Source organism: Natrix helvetica (assembly GCF_964273705.1).
Source record: "Natrix helvetica genome assembly, chromosome: 7".
In the NCBI taxonomy this organism is placed as follows: Eukaryota; Metazoa; Chordata; class Lepidosauria; order Squamata; family Natricidae; genus Natrix; species Natrix helvetica.
This window is the reverse complement of record NC_138558.1, coordinates 72,317,400-72,339,214: the sequence shown is the minus strand read 5'-3', so window position 1 is coordinate 72,339,214 and position 21,815 is coordinate 72,317,400. Positions and strand designations below refer to the sequence as shown.

At 42.9% G+C, this 21,815-nt stretch overlaps 1 protein-coding gene across 1 annotated transcript in view; it reads left to right on the top strand.

The window, feature by feature from the left end:
- The window catches only part of ARAP2 (ArfGAP with RhoGAP domain, ankyrin repeat and PH domain 2), a gene marked incomplete at its 5' end in the record, with an annotated part of 134,152 nt that overhangs the window by 21,294 nt on the left and 91,043 nt on the right, over nucleotides 1-21,815 (top strand). The window contains 7 exons of the mRNA XM_081960293.1: nucleotides 1,792-2,127; nucleotides 3,151-3,220; nucleotides 8,123-8,243; nucleotides 10,542-10,720; nucleotides 18,170-18,285; nucleotides 18,626-18,825; nucleotides 21,689-21,774. Coding sequence (XP_081816419.1) covers nucleotides 1,792-2,127; nucleotides 3,151-3,220; nucleotides 8,123-8,243; nucleotides 10,542-10,720; nucleotides 18,170-18,285; nucleotides 18,626-18,825; nucleotides 21,689-21,774 — 1,108 coding nt within the window. The remainder of the gene's footprint in view (nucleotides 1-1,791; nucleotides 2,128-3,150; nucleotides 3,221-8,122; nucleotides 8,244-10,541; nucleotides 10,721-18,169; nucleotides 18,286-18,625; nucleotides 18,826-21,688; nucleotides 21,775-21,815) is intronic.

Here is a 21,815-nt window from a genome sequence, read left to right as displayed (position 1 = left end):
CTACTCTATTCCATGCTGTTCTGTTCTATTCTATTCTATTCTATTCTATTCTATTCTATTCTATTCTATTCTATTCTATTCTATTCTATTCCATTCCATTCCATTCCACTCCACTCCACTCCACTCCACTCCACTCCACTCCACTCTATTATTCTATTCTAATCTATTCTACTCTACTCTACTATTCTACTCTATTCCATGATGTTCTATTCTGTTCTATTCTGTTCTATGCTGTGCTGTGCTATTCCATTCCATTCCATTCTACTCCCGTATTAGAATAGAACTTCATTGATTAAGTCATTTGAGCAGACCAAATATATTCAATTGATACAAGAAGACAAATAGATACCAAGAGAACAACAGGAGAGGCTCATAGTAAATTACGATCCCTGCAATCTCATCTCTGCACACGTAGCCGTTGACTTACAACAGTTCATTTAGTGACCGTTCAAAGCTACAACGGCACTGTGAAAAAGGATGTAGGACTGGTTTTCCCACTTAAAGACCATTACAGCCTCCCCATGGTCAAGTGATTGACAGTCGGATGCTTGGCAGCTGACTCCTATTTATGACAGTTTCAGTGTCCCAGGGAGTCACGTGGTCCCCTTTTGCGACCTTCTGACAAGCAAAGTCAAGGGGGAAGCCAGATTCACTTAACAACCATGTTAGCAAGAAGGGCAGCGATTCACTGAATGACCGGGGCAAGAAAAATCGTTAAAAAAGGTCACCACACTCCCTATACTGCTGCTTTGTTTAGCGACAGAAATGTTATGCTCAATTATGGTTGTAAATCAAGGACTGCTTGATTTATAGTTTCGAATTGTGGTTTCCTAGCTAATCCTCCAACTGTGGGTTTGACTGGAAGATAGAAAGCAATACCAGATTTCTTTGGTTTGATCAGCAGGAAAATCGCAGCTTGAAATCAATCAGTCAATCAATCAGAATAAATCTGGAAGGGACCTTGGAGGTCTTCTAGTCCAACCCTCTGCTCAAACAGGAGAACCTACACCACTTCAGACAGGTGGCTGTCCAGTCTCTTCTTAAAAACCTCCAGTGATGCAGCACCCACAATTTCTGGTGGCAGGGTGTTCCACTGGTCAACTGTCCTCACTGTTAGGAAGTTTCTTCTTAATTCCAGGTTGCTTCTCTCCCTGATTCTTCTTGAAGTTTAAGGCTTATGGCAAATTATTAGCAATACATTTGGGGAAAAACAACCAATTGTATTGCTAATTTAATTTCAGTATAAAATAGAAGAAGACCCATGTCTGTGCCGTAGTATTAAAAAAAAAACCATATCCCAAGTATTACAAAGTCCATCCTAAAAGGTAAGGTAAAGGCTCCTCTCACACATATGTGCTAGTTCCCGACTCTAGGGGGCGGTGCTCATCTCCGTTTGAAAGCCAAAGAGCCAGCGCTGTCCAAAGACGTCTCTGTGGTCATGTGGCCGGCATGACTAAATCCCGAAGGCGCACGGAACGCTGTTCCCTTCCCATCAAAGGTGGTCCCTATCTTTCTACTTGCATTTTTTACGTACTTTCGAACTGCTAGGTTGACAGAAGCTGGGACAAGTTGCGGGAGCGGCGCTAGGGATTCGAACCGCCGAACTGCCGACCTTTCTGATCAACAAGCTCAGCGTCTTAGCCACTGAGCCACCCCAAATATGCTTGGCGTCCTTTCCAAGATCCTATGATGTTGTAATTCATGTTTGCCAGCATCGCTTTGGAACCATGTGGGATGCTGGAAGTAACATTATCTCCCCCCCCCCCCCTTCTTCTTTTGTTTGGCTACTAGTAACCAAAATCAGAAAACCTCTGAGAATGTAAAACACTCTCAAGGAGACCAGACTCCCTTTCCAAATCGATTTGTCGGGGAAGCTGAATCCTCTTTATTGAAAGAATGTTCTCGCTATGCTTGGAGAGGAAAATATAAACCGACCAAGGGCCTCGGAGAATTCCGAAGTGGGAGTCTGGATCTCGATGGGAAAGACCAGCTGTTTCCTTTCCCGGCTGTTTGCGGTGATGAATTCGTCCCTGGCTCGAAAGACACAATCACACCTTATGCCTGTTTTTACAGTCCGGCAGCGAAGAAGGTTAAGGAAGGTTGGCTGGATAAGCTCTCCCCTCAAGGGTACGTAGCCGGAAAAAAAAGTCTGTTATAATGGATTCTAGAATGATGATGATTTTACAGACAGGAACAGATCTTCACCCTAATGAAACAAACTAATTGTCTCCTGCAAATTCCCCTCCCCTTTCGCTCCTCTTTTTCCCCTCTGGGATGGACCATTCACCGTCCACCTGTGCCTTTACTCCCGAGTCAGCCCTTGTTCCTTAGCTGTTCCCTTCTCCTGGCAGCTCTGCACATGCGCATACTGGGAACAGGCTCCAGCTGTTCTTCTGCCCCACTGATGTCTGACTCCGAAGGCAGCTAATAACTGTCAGATGGCTCTGGCCCCCTCTCTGCCTCCGACACAGAGCCTTCATCAGAGCCTTCCCCAGACTCCAGGACTGGCCCATGTTCCTCCCCAACCTCCTCACTGCCTGAGTCTGCCACCAGCTCTGCTAGCCGCTGGTGGCCCACAACACTCGGATCTGGCCCATGGGGCTGTCCTGGAAAATGTAAGAGTTTGGCCTGCGTGGCTTCAGCCCAGTCTACCCAGTGTGAAAGGGAAACATCAGGCCAGTGTGGCTTTGGCCCGGTCTAACCAGTGTGAAGGGGAATCATGCCAACAGTTTGGGGAGTGGCATCAAGATAGCCATGCCCACCCAGTCAGCCACACCCACCCAGTTGGCCACACCCAATGAGTGGCATCAAGTTGGCCAAACCCACACAGTTCCCCTCCCCAGGTCAACCACAGCCCTCAGTGAAATTGAGTTTGAACCCCTGGTCTACAGGTTGAGGCAGTAGGCTAGAAACTGGGAGATGGTGAGTTCTAGTGCCACCTTTTAGGCAGGAAATCAGATTGGGTGATTTTGAGTCTATCACCAGGAAAAGGTGAGTTCTAGTCCTGCCTCAGGCATGAAATTTGGCTAGTTCACTTTGGGTCAATCACCAGGAGACAAGTGAATTCTAGTACCACCTTCTCTTCTTCCTCTTCCTCCTCCTCTTCCTCCATCTCCTCTTCAAATTACTTTTGACTTTCTTCCCATGTAGGAAGCATGTGTTTCAGAAACGCTGGGTGAAGTTTGATGGAGAAAGCATGGCTTATTATAACAACGACAAGGTGAGTCTGTTGCGCTACATAACGTATAGTCCACTCTGAGCAAATTATTAGTGTGGACTTGGCCGTAGACAACTGCTTAAACATAGGGTTTGGGTAGCAGGCTCACTCAAGGTCTGGTCCTCATTCTCCCTGAAGGTACAAGGCAGTTATTAGACGTAGAAAGTAAGGAATATGACCTGGATGGAGATATGCAGGAATCATTCCTTAGCAAAAGCATTTTTAATTTCACCACAAAACAACGTTCAGAAGTGGCTCAGGCAGATCCTTCCCTAATTCACTGCAGCATAAGAAAGAGAAAGTAGAACACCATAAGACTTGTAAAAGTCTGTAATCTGAATAAAATTAGTTTTAGGCTTCCCATGGAGCTGATTTTCTTCCCTCCCTTTCCTCTCCCCTCCCCCTCCCCTCTCCCCCCTTCCTTGTCTCCTTCCCCCTCCCCTCCCTCTCATTTCCCTTCTCCTTCCCTCCCTTCCCCTCCTTCCTCTGTCTGATTCCTTCCTTACTTCCTCCCCCCCTTTCTTTCTTCCTTTTCCTTGCAGTCCAAGGGACTCGCAGGAGTCTTCTCCAGCACCATAGTTCAAATGCCTCCATTCTTTGGTGCTCAGCCTTCCTTATGGTCCAACCTTCACAGACATCCATTGCAACTGGGAAAACCACAGCCTTGACTATGCGCACTTTTGTTGGCAGCGTGATGTCTCTGCTTTTTAGGATGCTGTCTAGATTTGCCATAGTTTTCCTCCACAGGAGCAAGCCTCTTTTAATTGCTTGGCTTTAGTACCCACCTGCGGTGATCTCGGAGCCCAGGAAAGTAAAATTTGTCACTACTTAGGAGTTGGTAAATGGAAGAGATGGTGGATTTCAAAAATCTAGTAAATAGACAGCGACTGCAGTTCCGGATCTAGTCAGCAGATGCCTGTAGATGACAGGATATAATTTCTGGGTGGAAAAAAAAAACTGCAGCATGAATTTTGCAACAAGAGTTAGATCATTGTGATGAAATAGAGAGAAATTTCCTCTGTGGCAACCTGATTGCATCTCCAAAAAACTGAGCATATGAAAATATGATTGAATGTAAGCAGGCATGGATTTAACCCACAGGAAATATGGCAGTCAAACTGACCAGTTTCTTTGTGCAAAAGAAACAAAAACATATTGGAAATAAAATACTTTATAGTACCGTATTTCCCCCCAAATAAGACAGCGTCTTACGTTCTTTTGACCCCTGAAATAAGTGCTTGACCTTATTTTCGGGGAGGTCGTATTATTTTTGAGGTGCAGGAGGCGGCGAGCGTGGTCCCCTCATGGCTGCTGCTGTGTTGCAATATTTTCAGGGAGGGGTTATTTTAGCGCATACGCTCAAAAGCCCAATTGGGCTTATTCTCCGGGGAGGTCTTATTTTTGTGAAACAGGGTAGGAATCTTTGGACCACATCTTGGTTTCTTTTTTCTGTTGCACGGCACGTACCTTTAATCCTTGATTTACAACAGCTCATCTAGTGACCTTTCAAAGTTACAATATCACTGAAAAAAATGTGAGTTATGTCCGCTTTGTCACACTTACTGACTGTTGCAGCATCCCTGCAGTCACGTGATCAAAAGTTCAGCCACTTGGCCACTGAGTCACATTTATGATGGTTGAATTGTTCCCGGGGGTCATGGGATCCCCTTTGGTGACCTTCTGACAAACAATGTCAATGATGAAACCAGATTCCCAGAATAGAATAGACTATAGAAGAATGGAATGGAATAGAATAGAATAGAATATAGGAGGAATAGAATAGAATAAAATAGAATAGACTATAGAAGAATGGAATGGAATATAATAGAATAGAATATAGAAAGAATAGAGTAGAAGAGTAAAATAGAATAGAATATATTATAGAAAGAATAGAATAGAATAAAATAGAATAGAATAGATTATGGAAAGAATAGAATAGAATAGAACAGAACATAGAAGAATAGAATGGAATGCAATGCAATGGAATAGAATAGAATAGAGAAATAATAGAATAGAATAATGGAATGTAGAATCGAATCGAATCGAATAGAATAGAATATAATGGAATGGAATGGAATAGAATACAATAGAGAAAGAATAGAATAGAATAAAGGAATGAAGAATAGAATAGAATATAGAGGAATGGAATAGAATAGAATAGAATAGAACAGAACAGAATATAGAAGAATGGAATGGAATGGAGTAGAATAGAATAGAATAGAATAGAATAGAACAGAACAGAATTCTTTATTGCCCAAGTGTGATTGGACACAAGGATTTGTCTTTGGTGCATATGTCCTCAGTGTACATAAAAAGACAAGATACATTCGTCAAGAATCACAAGGTACAACACTTAATGATAGTCATAGGATACAAATAAACAATCAAGAAACAATCAATATCAATATAAATTGTAAGGATATAAGCAACAAAGTTACAGTCCTGCAGTCATAAGTGGGAGGAGATGGGTGATAGAAACGATGAGAAGATTAATAGTAATAGTAATGCAGATTTACTAAATCGTTTGACAGTATTGAGGGAATTATTTGTTTAGCAGAGTGATGGCGTTCGGGAAAAAACTGTCTTTGTGTCTAGTTGTTGTGGTGTGCAGTGCCCTATAGTGTCATTTTGAGGGAAGAGGTGGAAACAATTTATGTCCAGTATGTGAGGGGTCTGTAGATATTTTCACAGCCCTCCTTTTGACTCTGTGCAGTATACAGGTCCTCAATGGAAAGTAGATTGGTAGCAATTGTTTTTTCTACAGTTCTGATTATCCTCTGAAGTCCGTGTCTGTCTTGTTGAGTTGCAGAACCAAACCAGACAGTTATGGAGGTGCAGATGATGGATTCAATAATTCCTCTGTAGAACAGAATCAGCAGCTCTTTGGGCAGTTTGAGCTTCCTGGGTTGGCGCAGAAAGAACATTCTTTGTTGTGCTTTTTTGATGAGGTTTTTGATGTTAGGTGTCCATTTTAGGTCTTGAGATAGGATAGAACCTAAAAATAACCACGTTGCTAACTTAACAATTGCAACTGCGGCACGAACGGTCGTAAAATGGGACGAAACTCACTTAACAACTGTCTTACTCAGCAACTTACATTTTGGGCTCCGCTGCGGTTCTAAGTTGAGGACTAGTCGTACCTATTTGCTGCCTTGATAGCGAGGGAGAGGAATTTTAGTCACAAGTTTCATAAGCATTAGAAGTAGCCCATGTCTGAGAATTTGCCACTGGACTTTGAATATGGCTGGTAGCTTTTTTTTTTCTTTTCTCACTTAAAATATTTTTTATATATTGCTTTAAAAAAAAATACAATCTACTTTTTGCTCTGAATACGGTTGTTGGTGCTGCTGCCTTGAAATAACTTAATTGTTTTTAAAGAAAAAAAAAGAGTCAACCATGAGTTGAAGTGACTTAATATAGAGACACCCTTGCAGTTTCCCTAGTATGAGAGAGACGTTTTGGAGTGTTTTGATTGATATCTTCGTCTAGCCTACAGTCCTTGAGCTTCTAATAGTCTAACCAAGCCAAGCGTGGTTTGCTAAGTTTAAAAATAAGCCCGATTGCAAAATAAAGAAGGAGGAAGAGAAACAACAGGCTTCCTACCACCCAGTTGAAGTTCTACACTTTTTCTCTGCCTCCTTTATCATTCTGTACAACAAGGGCCTCTGGGTTCATTTTTGTATTCACCCTTATATTTCAGAATAGAATAGAATAGAATAGAACAATGGAAAAATAACAGAACAGAACAGAACAGGAGTGGAGTGGAGTGGAGTAGAGGTAGAGGTAGAGATGGAGTGGAGTGGAGTAGAGTGGAGTAGAGTAGAGCAGAGCCGAGTAGAGGTAGAGGTGGAGTGGAGTGGAGTGGAGTAGAGTAGAGTAGAGTAGAGTAGAATAGAGTAGAGTAGAGTAGAGCAGAGGTAGGGTGGAGTGGAGTGGAGTGGAGGAGAGGAGAGGTAGAGTGGAATGGAGTGGAGTAGAGTAGAGCAGAGCAGAGTAGAGGTAGAGGTGGAGTGGAGTGGAGTGGAGTGGAGTAGAGTAGAGTAGAGTAGAGTAGAGTAGAGTAGAGTAGAGCAGAGGTAGGGTGGAGTGGAGTGGAGTGGAGGAGAGGAGAGGTGGAGTGGAGTAGAGGTAGAGGTGGAGTGGAGTGGAGTGGAATGGAGTAGAGTAGAGTAGAGTAGAGTAGAGTAGAGTAGAGTAGAGATAGGGTGGAGTGGAGTGGAGTGGAGTGGAGTAGAACAGAGCAGAGGAGAGGTAGAGTGGAGTGGAAGAGAACAGAAGAAAACAAAATACTTTATTGTCCAAGTGTGGTTAGACACAAAATGTGTGTGTCCAGTGCAGAAGCTCTCAGTATACATGCCAAGCAACAGAGTAATAATAATCATAATATGATACCAATAAGAGGAAGTAGTAGAGAAGACGAGAAGGGCAATAATAATACTACAGCCATACAACATGGTTCAATACCCTTAGACATAAAACAATACTGTGAGGATTGGGTGTTGAGCAGAGTGATGGCACGAGGGGGAAAAAACTCCACCTAGATTTTTTGGCATGCAATTCCCCTATGGCTGAGGTGATATTCCTTATTAGTCCCAACAAATATGAAATATCACCCCAACAATGAAATTAAAGAAGACCAGGGTCTGCTTGCAAAGAAAGAAAGAAAGAAAGAAAGAAAGAAAGAAAGAAAGAAAGAAAGAAAGAAAGAAAGAAAGAAAGAAAGAAAGAAAGAAGAAAGAAAGAAAGACGGTTATCATTTTTTTTGCAGAAAAAACTTCTTTTGGGTCAACCAAGCTTTTGGAACAGAAATGGAATTTGCAATAGCTTGGCCAGGAATATGTAGTCTTGCCTTTTCTAAAGGTACCCTTGTATGCAAATAAGCTTACCTTTATGGTTTTGATATAGGACATCTACTCCAAGGGCATAATCCTTCTCTCCGCGATAGCTACCGTCCGGATGCATGGAGACAGCAAGTTTGAAGTGGTGACAGCACACCGAATATTTGTCTTCAGGGCTGAAAAGGAAGGTGAGGCTTGTTTTTTGAGGATTCCTTTATTGGATGCAGAGAATTTGATTCTTTTTCAGATCAGGGATGCCAAATCAGAGGCGGCACTCAGCCGATTCGGACCGGTTCGGGAGAACCAGTAGCTTCAACGATCAGTTGGCCCTGCCCCCCACCCCACTTATCCTGTCTTTCTAGCTCGTCTCAAGCTTCAAAAGAAGCTTCTTGGATGAGAAGTGAAATATCTTCAAAGAAAAACCAGAAAGTCCAGTTGTCTCTTTAAAAAGCACCTTTGGGACATCCATGACCTGGATGACTGAGAATCTCCATGGACATTCGCTGTGGGATTTCTAAGTTGGTGCCTCCTAAATATGTGGAAATAACTCTTCCATTATTTTCAGCCGGAATAGCATTTTGATCCAGGAAACCTCGCTAATGGTTAAGGCACCGGGCTAAAACCTGGGAAATTGTGAGTTCTAGTCCCACCGTAGGCAAGAAAGCCAGCTAGGTGACTTTAGGCCAATCAACTAGGATGTCAGGGTTCCAAATAGCATCCAAAATTAAATCAAGGCAAAGTATTGCTCAAAGTTCCAATGTATTAAGAGAGCCATGTTGGCATATCTTGGAAAACCCAAATCTGAAAGCTTCCCGGTTTCCCCCACCTAATTGAAAGTTCAAGATCTTGCCCCCACACCCACCAGTCCATCACATGGTCCAATCTCCCACTGCCATGCTGGCAGTTCCACCCATCCAGTTCTGGTCAGGTGCAGAGTTGCAGAGACAAAGGATGACCTTGGCTTTCTAGGAAAAATGTTGTTATGGCTATATATTATCTAATTCCGTACCATCCCCCCTCCCATTTTCCCACAATAGAAAATGCATAGTAGAATAATAGAAAGTGTGGCAGGCCAAAGATCCAAAAGAAAAGATGGCTGAAGGCCTGGCATAGGAGACAAATGCATCCCTGAATGCTCAGTTTTAGGAAACCATGACCGTACCAAAAAAGGTGCTTCCACATCAGCAGTGGACAATCCTGAGTAGGATTCACACCTCACACATCATCTGTCAGGACACTCTGGCTCATATTCATGATGGCTGCAATGTCCCCGGGAGGGGAGGGGGTTCATGTGATCCCCGTTTTGCAGTCATCCAGGTCATGATTGTCCCAGAGGTGCATTTTTTCAAGAGGCAACTGGACCTCCTTGTTTTTCTTTGAAGACGTTTCGCTTCTCATCCAAGAAGCTTCTTCAGCTCTGACTGGATGGTGGGGAATGGAAGGATTGATACTCCTGGCAGACAGCTGGTCATTTGCATCCTTTTAAGAGGGTCGTTGAGGCCACTTGGAGGTTTGTCTATCTTCTGGCGAGCAACATTCATGGGGAAGCCAGATCCGTTTAATGACCTTGTTACTAACTTAACAACTGCAGTCATTCAGTGGATGATCGTGGCAAGAAAAGTCCTTAAAAATGGGGCATGAAACCACCTGATTCACTCAACAAGCATGTTCCCGACTTTTAACAATCACAGCATTCTGCTTAACAACTTAACCACGGTTGCAGCGTTCTGGGGATCTTGCGATTTCCCTTTTACGATCTTCTGACAAGCAAAACCAACGGAGGAAGCCAAATTCACTTAACCACCGGGTGACTAACGCATCCACTGGGGCGATTCCTTTAACAACTGTGCAAAAGAAAGGTCGTACAATGGGGGCCAAACTCCCTTCTACAACTGTCTCGCTTAGGAACGGAAATGTCGGGCTCAAATGCGGTCATAGGTCGAAGATTGAGGACTCCCTGTATTTAAGCAAGTGTGAAACAAGTGCTTCAAACTCTGAAGCTCCGTTTGGCCTTGCAAAACTTATTGGCAATTAGTTCTCTGGCAGCATTTCAAGGGAGTTAAAGATAAGATATCAGCCTTATCCCGAAAGACTTTGGCAGACTTCTGTTGGACTCTTTACAAACTATTTGTGACTCATTACAGGCTGGGAATGAACAAAATTCACAGCCATTTAAATAAAAGAGGGTTTTGGGGGCTAAGCATGTGATTTATGCTTTATCAGGAAGCCTAGGTCAGAACAGCAGGGATTTTTTGCATATGAATAGAGCTATCTATCTCTTTATCTCTGAAGTGCTGTCATCTGCTGTGGACTATTAAGGAAGGTGTGGGCTGTTTTCCAAAGAGCATGTTTCTCCATTTCTCATCCAGGGAAATATAATAATCTGCCTTTTAAAAAATATTTCTCAAAATATTTCACTCTTCTAGGAGAGGGGTGAGTGCTAACTTTCTACGTGTCGTTTTTTGTGTGTGTGTCCTAATGTTTAGAAGAACGGACCAATTGGGTGACCATCCTCTTCACTGCTCTGCAGTCCCTCCCGGCAATTTCTCGAGCACGGACGGCCGTTCCTCCAGAAAAATGCGGCTACCTGGAATTGAAAGGCTATAAAACCAAAATCTTTACCCTGCTGCAAGGGAGCAGTGTGTGGATTTGCAAGAACAACCAGGTGACACTTGCAATTTTCTTTCTTTTTCTTTTCTTTTCCTGATGGCCCCAAATCCGAAGGGATGTTAGTAAGGCTGCCGAGAAAAATTATGAAGCTTGGACTGATTGTATATTTACAAAATAACACCCCACCTCTCCTCCCCTCTATTTGCCCTCATCCTTTTCCACTCCATTTCATTTTATTCCATTCCTCCTCTTCTCTTCTCTTCCCTTCCCTTCCCTTTCCTTCCTTTCCTTATTCTTCTATTCTATTCTATTCTATTCTATTCCATTCCTCTTCCCTTCCCTTCCCTTCCTTTCCTTTCCTTTCCTTTCCTTATTCTTCTATTCTATTCCATTCCATTCCTCTTCTCTTCCCTTCCCTCCCCTTCCCTTCCCTTCCCTTTCTTTCCTTTCCTTATTCTTCTATTCTATTCTATTCTATTCTATTCTATTCTATTCTATTGCATTCCATTGCATTCCATTCCATTCCATTCCCCTTCCCTTCCCTTCCTTTCCTTTCCTTTCCTTATTCTTCCATTCCATTCCATTCCATTCCATTCCATTCTATTCTATTCTATTCTATTCCATTCCATTCCATTCCATTCCATTCCCTTCCATTCCATTCTATTCTATTCTATTCTATTCTATTCCATTCCATTCCATTCCATTCCCTTCCTCTTTCCTTCCCTTCCCTTCCCTTCTCTTCCTTTCCTTTCCTTATTCTTCTATTCTATTCCATTCCATTCCATTCCATTCCTCTTCTCTTCCCTTCCTTTCCTTATTCTTCTATTCTATTCTATTTTATTCCATTCCATTCCTCCTCTTCTCTTCTCTTTCCTTTCCTTCCCTTCCCTCCCTCCCTTATTATTCTATTCTTTTTTTCTATTCTATTCTATTCCATTCCATCTCTTCTCTTCCTTTCCTTATTCTTCTATTCTATTCTATTCTATTCTATTCTATTCTATTCTATTCTATTCTATTCTATTCTATTCTATTCTATTCTATTCCATTCCTCTTCTCTTCCCTTCCCTTCCCTTCCTTTCCTTTCCTTATTCTTCTATTCTATTCTATTTTATTCCATTCCATTCCTCCTCTTTTCTTCTCTTTCCTTCCCTTCCCTTCCCTCCCTCCCTTATTATTCTATTCTTTTTTCTTTTCTTTTCTATTCTATTCTATTCTATTCTATTCTATTCTATTCCATTCCTCTTCTCTTCTCTTCTCTTCTCTTCTCTTCCCTTCCCTTTCCTTCCTTTCCTTTCCTTTCCTTCTTCTATTCTATTCCATTCCATTCCATTCCTCTTTCCTTCCCTCCCCTCCCCTCCCTTCCCTTCCCTTCACTTCCCTCCCTTCCTTATTATTCTATTCTATTCTATTCTATTCTATTCTATTCTATTCTATTCTATTCTACTCTACTCTACTCTACTCTACTCTACTCTAGCATTCAGCCAGTGATTTGGAGCAACTGGTTGTAGCAGTAGAGTGGTAAGACAAATACTTGTGAACATACCCTAGGTAGATGGAACAGAGGGCATATTTGTATGTCTGTCTTTGTACGCACATACTTAAGTCCATGCATAAACGTAAAGTGTGTACAATATATAAGTACATGCAACCTCCCACAGATGCCACATATTTGTGTGTGTGTGTGTGCGTGTATGTGTATTGACTTGTAGCAACAGGATATCACTTTCATGTTTCTCAGTTCAACTTCTGACATCAAGATATTTTCAGTGAGAATTACTAGGTGTGAGAGCTGCTTCTTGGAAAGGTAAAAAAGTTAGTTTCCAAAAGAATTAACATGCATGGGCAGGCAAGATCAAAGGAACGGGAGAAAAGCAAACAAGGCCGTTTTCTTTTCAACTGTCTCGGTTTGCCTATGGACAGTTGAGGCTCGCAGTTTGACCTCAGCTGTGTTGAGCAATCTTCCGTGTTTGGATTCTTCGGTTCTTTTGGATGGTATTTGCCCCCCCAAAATTAGAAACTGGACTGCCATAAAAAAGCAGTGGGGGGAGAAGAGGGGGGAGGAAGGAGGGAAGGAATCCAGCAGGAAGGAAGGAAGGAAGGAAGGAAGGAAGGAAGGAAGGAAGGAAGGAAGGAAGGAAGGAGTGAATCAGGAAGGAAGGAATATAGCTATATGAATTGACGGACAGACAGATGGGAGGAAGGAAGGAAGAAAGAAGGAAGGACTGAATCAGGAAGGATGGAATCTAGCTATATGAATTGAAGGAAGGAAGGAGTGATTCAGAAAGGAAAGAAGGAAGGAAGGAATATATATGAATGGAAGGAAAGAAGGAAGGAAGGAGTGACTCAGAAAGGAAAGAAGGAGGGAAGGAATCTATATGAATGAAAGGAAAGAAAGAAAGGAGGAAGGAAGGAATAAATCAGGAAGGAAGGAATCTATTTATATGACTTGAAGGAAGCAAGGAATGAATCAGAAAGGAAAGAAGGAATCTAGCTGTATAAGTGGAAGGAAGGAAGGAGGGTGGGAGGGAAGGAAGGAGTAAATTAGGAAGGAAGGAATCTAGCTATAAATAGAAGGAAGGAAGGAAGGAGTGAATCAGGAAGGAATCCAGTTATATAAATGGAAAGAAGGAGGGAGGGAAGGAAGGAAGGAATCTGACTATATGAATACAAGGAACGAAGGAAGAAAGGAAGGGGCAAGAAGAAAAGGACATGGCATGTCGTTCTATCCTTCAGAGAAGCCACGGATGGCATGTTCAAGATAGCTCCATTACGTACAATTGAGGCACATAGCAAAGCTTAATGACAAAGCTTCATCAATTACAGGAAATTGGAAGTCCTATTCAGGTGAATTCAGACCTAATTGCCTGCAATTTTTTAAAAAATGGATGATTCAGAGAAGAAAAGAGTTTTGATGGAGAGGAATAAACTTAATAAGGCCTGAAGGAGCTACTTTGGTGACGCACATGGCTACGAGAGAAATGCACTCATTTTGTTAAGCGCGGAGAACGAGGCCTCGGCTGATGAATTGGGTACCACGGAGTGGACAGATCCATGCAGGAAATGTCTTCGTCAAGCGTGGAAGGGACGCTCGCCAATTTAGATGTTCACCCAAGTTGATGAGTTGACCTCAGATGATCTCAGCAAGTTGAAGGAGGAAGGCCGGGCCCTGTTAGAACTTGGAAAGACTTCGCCCAGGAAACCAACCGCTGTAACCTGGACTGAGGAGTTGACAGAGATCTCAGAAAAAGTTCTCTTCCCACCAAAAAGCCCCACATAGTTGCACTCATCAAGTAACGGGAGTTGAACCCATTTTGAAGAAGCTTCATGTTTATTTTTTTTCCCTTTCCCTTTCCCCCATATACCTTTGCAAAGGGGAAACACAAAAGATACTTGATGGCTTTTGGGAGGTAGCCATGTGGACTATTGATTTGTTCCTCCCCTGATGAAAAGGGCAACGGGAGGATGTAGGATACAGAAAGGGCTATAGGAAGTTATAGGATAGGACACACCCTTGAACACCGTTTTGGGCCTAGCACGCCTCCCTGCCACTTCCTGGGACCAGAAACAGGGCATGTGGGGGGCACACTGCTCCCCCATGCTCCCCTTGCCCCCGCACAAGCATGCACGACCTTCCGCCCCACCCCACTCCACATTTGCACACATTGCGCCCTGTAACCCATGAATGCACGGCAGAGACCCGAAAATCCGCTAGCCGGCGGGAGGCCCGTGCGCATGTGCAGTGGAGCTCAGGTGGGGCGACGTCTCGCATGGCCGCAGAGAGAGCTCTGCGCGCACTTGTGGCACATGTGCCATAGGTTCACCATCACAGGGACAGGATAGGATAAGGTAGGTTAAGGAAAGGAAAAAAGGGAAGGAAAGGAAAGCTGAGATAACTATCTCGCTGAAGAGAACTAAAGAAGCTTCTTGGATGAGAAGCAAAATGTCTTAAAAGAAAAACAACTTGTAAAATGTGGTGAAACTCACTTAACAACGCGCTTGCTTAGCAACCAAAATGTTGGCTCAGAAACTCTGGCATTTGAAGCACGCAAGCCTTAAAGCTGTCAAGTTACAAGACTCTTGCACCCCTAACCCTTTAGAGAAAAATAACCCCAGGGGTGTTCAAAGTTGACAGCTTTAAGACTTGTGGACTTCAACTCCCAGAATTTCTCCTCTCGCTCTTCATCTTGATGATGTGCGGATGGGCGGGGGGAGGGAGCTGGAACCGGTTCTAAACGGCACTGTAGATTTGTGGAACCTCTTCTATAGAAGAGCTTAGAACTGGCAGGAACTTACCCATTTTGCAGTGGCCTCTTGCAAAAAAGCACCTTTGGGACATTCCTACAAACCACAATGCTAAGGCAAACAATGGGCCCAATTTTAGGGACAACCATGACTTGGATGACTGAGAATCTCTACAGACTTTGAGCTATGCAAATTTGAGATGAAGACCCTTGGAATGGTGGGGGAGTAAGAATGGATTTCCAGAAAAATTGCAGACTACAAGAACCAGTTGCACCACTGATAAACCTCCAAGTGGCCTCAATGACCCGCTAAAAGGATGCAAATGACCAGCTGCCTGCAAGGAGTATAAATCCTTCCATTCCCCACTATCCTGTCAGAGCTGAAGAAGCTCCTTGGATGAGAAGCGAAACCTCTTCAAAGAAAAAAAAACCCAAGAAAGTCCTCTTGTCTTTTGACAAATCACTTTTGGGACAACCATGACCTGGAGGACTGAGGAGCTCCATAGGCATTGAAATGCCCCGTGGAACTATTGTCTTGGGGCTTGTCAAAATGGCGAGGCTGAATGGAAGGAATTGTTTTCATGGCGCTGTGATTCTATTATCTTTTCATTATTGCTGGCTGTTAAGCAAATGCCAGTCACCGATATTGACTCTTCAGACATCTGAATATAAATGAGCTGAGCCAGGGGGACATAATACGATCACAATTGCTGGAGTCCATTAGCTAGCAGAGTGTGAAATTCTGAGTAAGCCCAGCTTAATTATTACAGTGTTCAGCCGCCTTGAAAGCAAAGCAAAGCAAGGCAGAAAAACACTCATTCTTTTTGAAAAAATAGGGGGGCAGATTTCTTTATTAGAATAGAATAGAACAGAACAGAATAGGAATGGAATGGAATATAGAATAACAGAATTGGAAGGGACCTTAGAGGTCTTCTAGTCTACCTCTCTGCTTAGGCAACAATAGAATAGAATAGAATAGAATAGAATAGAATAGAATAGAAAGAATGGAATGGGAATAGGAATAGGACTGGACTGGACTGGACTAGGAATAGGAATGGATTGGAATAGAATAGAATAGAATAGAATAGAATAGGAATAGGAATAAGAATAAGAATAAGAATAAGAACAAGAATAGAATAGAATTCTTTATTGGCCAAGTGTGATTGGACACACAAGGAATTTGTCTTTGGTGCATAAGCTCTCAGTGTACATAAAAAAAAACATTCACCAGAAATCATAAGATACAACACTTAGTGATAGTCATAGGTTACTAATTAGCAACCAAATCGTACTAGGAAACAAATAAAACAATATGAATTGCAAAGATACAAGCAGCATGGTTATGGTCATAAGTGGGAAGAGATAGTTACTAGGAAGCATGAGAAGAGGAATACTAATACAGCCTTAGTGAAATGGTTTGACAGTGTTGAGTTATTTAGCAGAGTGATGGCATTCAGGGAAAAACTGTCCTTGTGTCTAGTTGTTCTGGTGTGCAGTGCCTTATAGCGTCATTTTGAGGGTAGAAGTTGAAACAATCTATGTCCAGGATGCGAGGGGTCTGTAGATATTTTCACAGCCCTCTTTTTGACTCATGTAGTGTACAGATCCTCAATGGAAGGCAGATTGGCATTGTTTTTTCTGCAGTTCTAATTATCCTCTATGTTTGTCTTGTTGGGTTGCAGATGACAGACTCAATGGTTCCTTTGCAGAAAAGGATCAGCGGCTCTTTGTGGCCAAAGTGTTATTTTCCTGCTGTGGACTATCTAGTTTGGCTGTTGGGAGAAATTGAGAAACTATTTGGGATGTTCACAAAGTGATTTAATCTGTGTCCTTGTAAATCTGTTCTCCACAGAGTTGCCTCTTGCTTGTTGATCTCTGCCATTAGGTTTCCGTTGAAGTGATGGGGGAGGGGGGAACAGAAGCACTTCATTTTAAATAGCCTGGTAAATGGACTGTGTTCTCTCGAAATAAAGTTAATTATGGCATGTATATGGCGAGGTAAGTGTTCCCAGCCATGTCCATCAAAGATCTTACTATGGCTGCGACAGAAAGTACCTCTTATCAGCTTGGAGATTACGTTCTCTTGGAATCATACTGCCGGATACACAATTAAGAGTTTAAGAGAGTCGTATTTCTATATGTGAGCTATTCTAAAAAAAATATATCAGATGTTTACCTTTGTCCTGTAGATAGATCTTGGTTGTTGCCACACACTGTCGCTGTAGACCAAAGTCTAGAAATGGTGAAAAATAAAAGTCCATCATCTCAGGGGGATCTTATAATAAGAATTGTTTTGACTTTTTAAAGCTAGTATTTGGACTACTCGGGAAGTAAAAGGACTCTCTCCATTTTTATCTGGGCTCAGAAAATAAACAAAACCAGGAATAGAATGGAATGGAATAGAATAGAACAGAATAGAATAGGAAATAAAGAATACAATACAATACAATATAATAGGAATAGAAGGGAAGGGAAGAGAATAACAGAGTTGGAAGGGACCTTGGAGATCTTCTAGTCCAACCCCTTGCTTAGGCAGGAAATCCTACACCACTTCAGACAAATGGTTATCCAACATCTTCTTTAAAACGTCTGCTGTTGGAGCATTCGGAAGTTGTTCCACTGATTCTGTCATGAAATTGCTCCTTAGCTCTTCTCTCCTTGGTTAGTTTCCTCCCGTTGCTTCTTGTCCTGCCCTCAGGTGCCTCGGAGAATAGCTTGACTCCCTCTTCTTTGTGGCAGCCCCTGAGATATCGGAACGCTGCTATCATGTCTCCCCTAGTCCTTGTTTTCATTAAACTAGACATACCCAGTTCCTGCAACTGTTCTTCATATGTTTTAGCCTCCAGTCCCCTCATCATCTTTGTTGCTCTTCTCTGCACTCTTTCCAGAGTCTCCACATCTTTTCTACATCGTGGTGACCAAAACCGAATGCAGTATTCCAAGTGTGGCCTTACCAAGGCATTATAAAGTGGTATTAACACTTCACGTGATCTTGATTCTATCCCTCTGTTGATATAGCCTAGAACTGTGTTGGCCTTTTTGGCAGCTGCTGCACACGGCTGGCTCCTATTTAAATGCTTGTCCACTAGGACTCCAAGATCCCTCTCACAGTTACTACTACTGAGCAAGGTACCACTATACTGTACCTGTGCATTTCGTTTTTCTTGCCTAAATGTAGAACCTGACTCTTTTCACCCTTGGATTTCATTTTATTAGAAAGCGCCCAGTGTTTGAGTCTGTCACGGTTTTCTTTTCTCCCTCAGGATTTTAAGTCGGGCTATGGCATTACAATCATACCCATGAACGTGGCTAACGTGAGGCAGATCAATCGGACTGCCAAGCAGTGTTTTGAAATAATTACACCTTATCGGAGCTTCAGGTAAGACCCGTGAATGTGTTGGCTTTCAAACATGGAAGGCAGAATTTTGGAAAAATGTCTGAAAATAAAATGTACTCATGTACGAAAGAGAGGTCTTCCTTGGTTTACAACAGTTGATTTAGTGAGCCTTCAAACTTACACAAAAGGGGATTCAGCGGCTCAGTGGCTAAGACGCTGAGCTTGTCGATCAGAAAGGTTGGCAGTTTGGCGGTTCAAATCCCTAGTGCTGTGTTTACGGAGTGAGCTCCCGTGACTTGTCCCAGCTTCTGCCAACCTAGCAGTTCGAAAGCACGTAAAGTGAACTAGATGAAAGTGGCTCTAATAAATTAATGCATTTCAGCTTTACTGCCGAATCGGAGAAAGAGAAGCAGGATTGGATTGAAGCGCTCCAGCAATCCATCGCGGAAACTCTCTCCGACTACGAAGTAGCTGAGAAGATCTGGTTCAACGAATCAAACCGAACTTGTGCCGATTGCAAAGCTTCTGATCCCGACTGGGCATCCATCAATCTCTGCGTCATCATTTGCAAGAAGTGTGCAGGTAATTAAGGAACTCGCGGGATCCCCCTGAGCCAGTATGGCAACTATAAAAAATTAGTGGCATGCCTGAAGCTGATCTATATTCTTTTACTATGGGTGTTGTGGCTGGCCAGCGGATCTGGCAGCAGAGTCGGACAGTGAGGAGGTTGGGGAGGAAGATGGGCCAGTCCTGGAGTCTGGGGAAGGCTTGGATGAGGGCTCTGTGTTGGAGGCAGAGAGGGGGCCAGAGCCGTATGCCAGTTATCAGCTGTCTTCAAAGTCAGACATCAGTGGGGCAGAAAAACAGCTGGAGCCTGTTCCCAATATGCACATGTGCAGAGCTGCCAGGAGAAGGGAACAGCTAAGGAACAAGGGCTGACTCAGGAGTAAAGGAAAAGGTGGACAGTGAATGGTCCATCCCAGAGCGAAAAAAGAGGCGCAAAAGGGGAGGGGAGTTTGCAGGAGACAATCAGTTCAATTCATTCGGGTGAAGATCCGTTCCTGACTTCTTGCCAAGTAATTGCTGCTACAGCATGGAGTTTCGAAGATATTGGCCTGGCAGCTCTCCAAGCCGGATAAAGGTCTGTAGCTGTGAAATCTCTTGAAAGACTGTTGGCCGGGGCTTTGCTGGAGAGGAATTTTAATTGTTACCAATTAAAGCTGAATAAAAGAGGCTTTATAGAGATGACGAGTCAGCTTTGTGCTTTCGGGAAGCCGAGGTCAGAACAATGCGGTACCAAATCATGTTTGTGATTTCAAGCTGCATGTACCATTTGCGTCACTGAAACTACGGTAGTTAGCACTGCAGTTATGCAGATGGAAGAGAATGTTTGTAGGGCAGGGCTGAACTGCGAGGTCCTTGGTGCTCACTGAGCTTGGTGGTTTTCCTGCAGATGTTTCATGACCCAGCTAAGTAACATCATCAGTGCTGGAAATATACTGGTAGCCCCTTGTACAGAAAAAGAAAGCAAAGCCCCGCTTCCTCCGAGCACTGATGATGTAACCTAGTTGGGTCATGAAACATCTGCAAGAAAACAATTAAGAGCAGAGACACCCCATGCGATCAAGATCTGATCACCCCAATATTGAAAGAGGATCATTGTTACCAATTCTTTTGTAGGCTCATCTCAAAGTATTATTCCTCAACTTGAAAGCAAGGGTTGCATTTTTTTTTCTATTCAGGATTTCGTTTTCTTAAGAAATAGGTTGGGAGCTGCATGAGAATAATTGATAAGCCCAAATCAAACTATACCCTTCCCTCCCTAGCTCTCACCTTCCCTTCTTCCTTCCTTCCCTCAATCCTTCCTTCCTTCCCTCTCTCCCTCTTTCTTTCTTTCCTTCCACACTCTCTGTCTCTCTGTGTCTCACTCTCTGTCTCTCTCTCTCTCTCTCTCTTTCCTTCCTCTCTCTCTTTCTCTCTGTATGTGTGTCTCTCTCTGTCTCTTTCTCTGTCTCTCTCTGTCTCTTTCTTTCTTTCCTTCCTTCCTTCCTTCCTTCCTTCCTCTCTGTCTTTCTCTGCCTCTCTCTTGTCTCTCTCTGCCTCTGCCTCTTTTCTTTCTTTCTTTCTTTCTTTCTTTCTTTCTTTCTTTCTTTCTTTCTTTCTTTCTTTCTTTCTTTCTTTCTTTCTTTCTTTCTTTCTTTCTTTCTTTCCTGTACCATTCTCCCTCCGTTTCCTGCTTTTTCTTCATGACTTTAGTTTCTCCAGGAAGGAACACTTCATCAGTCTTCCTCCTTGCAAATTGATTACTTACTGACAGCTTTTACCATTCATCTCAGGACTGCATGAATTTAAGTCAAAGACTGTAAGTGGGCCACTTCTGCTGCAGAGTTTACACCGCTTAAGCTTGGTTGTCTGAGAACTACCCATTTTTCCAAGTAGGATTAAGCTCTTCAGAAGAGGCCTTCTCAATTCACATCCACATGGTTTGAGACAGACATGCTTGAGACAGCAACATTTAGTATAGTATAGCCTTTATTGTCATTGTACATCATGTATACAATGAAATTGGTTTTAGCCTCACTGGTGCAATCCATGACAAAAAATACAAACAATATAAATAGTATAAAGAATAATCCCTATGCAAGGACCCCGTTTTCCCGAAAACAAGACCTCCCCGGATAATAAGCCCAATCAGGCTTTTGAGTGCATGCATTAAAATAAACCCTCCCCCAAAAATAAGCCCTGCCCAAAAATATTGCAAAACAGCAGCAGCCATGAGGTGACCATGCTTACCACCTGCTGCACCTCAAAAATAATAAGACCTCCCCAAAAATAAGGTCAAGTGCTTATTTCAGAGGTCAAAAGAAAATAAGACCCTGTCTTATTTTCAGGGAAACACTGTAATTAGGAAAATAAAAAAGAAAGAAAAAGAAAAAGCCATCATATATTTCCGTGTGTGCGTGGAGTGATTTTGGTTGTGTTTAAGAGTCTTGACTGCCCAAGGATAGAAACTATTTTTAAACCTATTGTTGGCTACACTTCGATATCTTCTGCCCGATGGTAGAAGTGCGAAGAGAAACTGACCAGGGTGAAAATCATCTCTGAGTAACTTCCTTACTCTACAAAAGCTGCGAGACCTGGCAATCTCATCCTGTGGTGTTACAGGGCAGCCAATGGCTTCTTGTGTTGAATTGATCACTCTCTGTAGTGCCAATTGTGTGTGAGCAATCACTTGCTCCAATTGTGTTGCCTGATTGCTCTTACGCTCTCACTTGAATGTGTGGGCACTTCCGTTAATGCTTTTCCGTGATAGAAACTTCATCAAATGTTTCTGTTCAAGCTTATTCCCATGGCAGTTTGGGTTTATTCGCCTTCAGTTTCCTCTCCTCCGTTACTCCTCTGTTACTCCTCTGTTCAAGTACGTTTTTTTTTCTGTTTGTCCCAGGGCAGCACAGATCGTTAGGGCCCAGGGATTCAAAGGTGCGAAGTCTCAAAATGGATGCCAGCGTTTGGACCAACGAACTCATCGAGGTAGGAAAGGAGATGGCGGACAAAGAAGAGCCGGAGAGTCC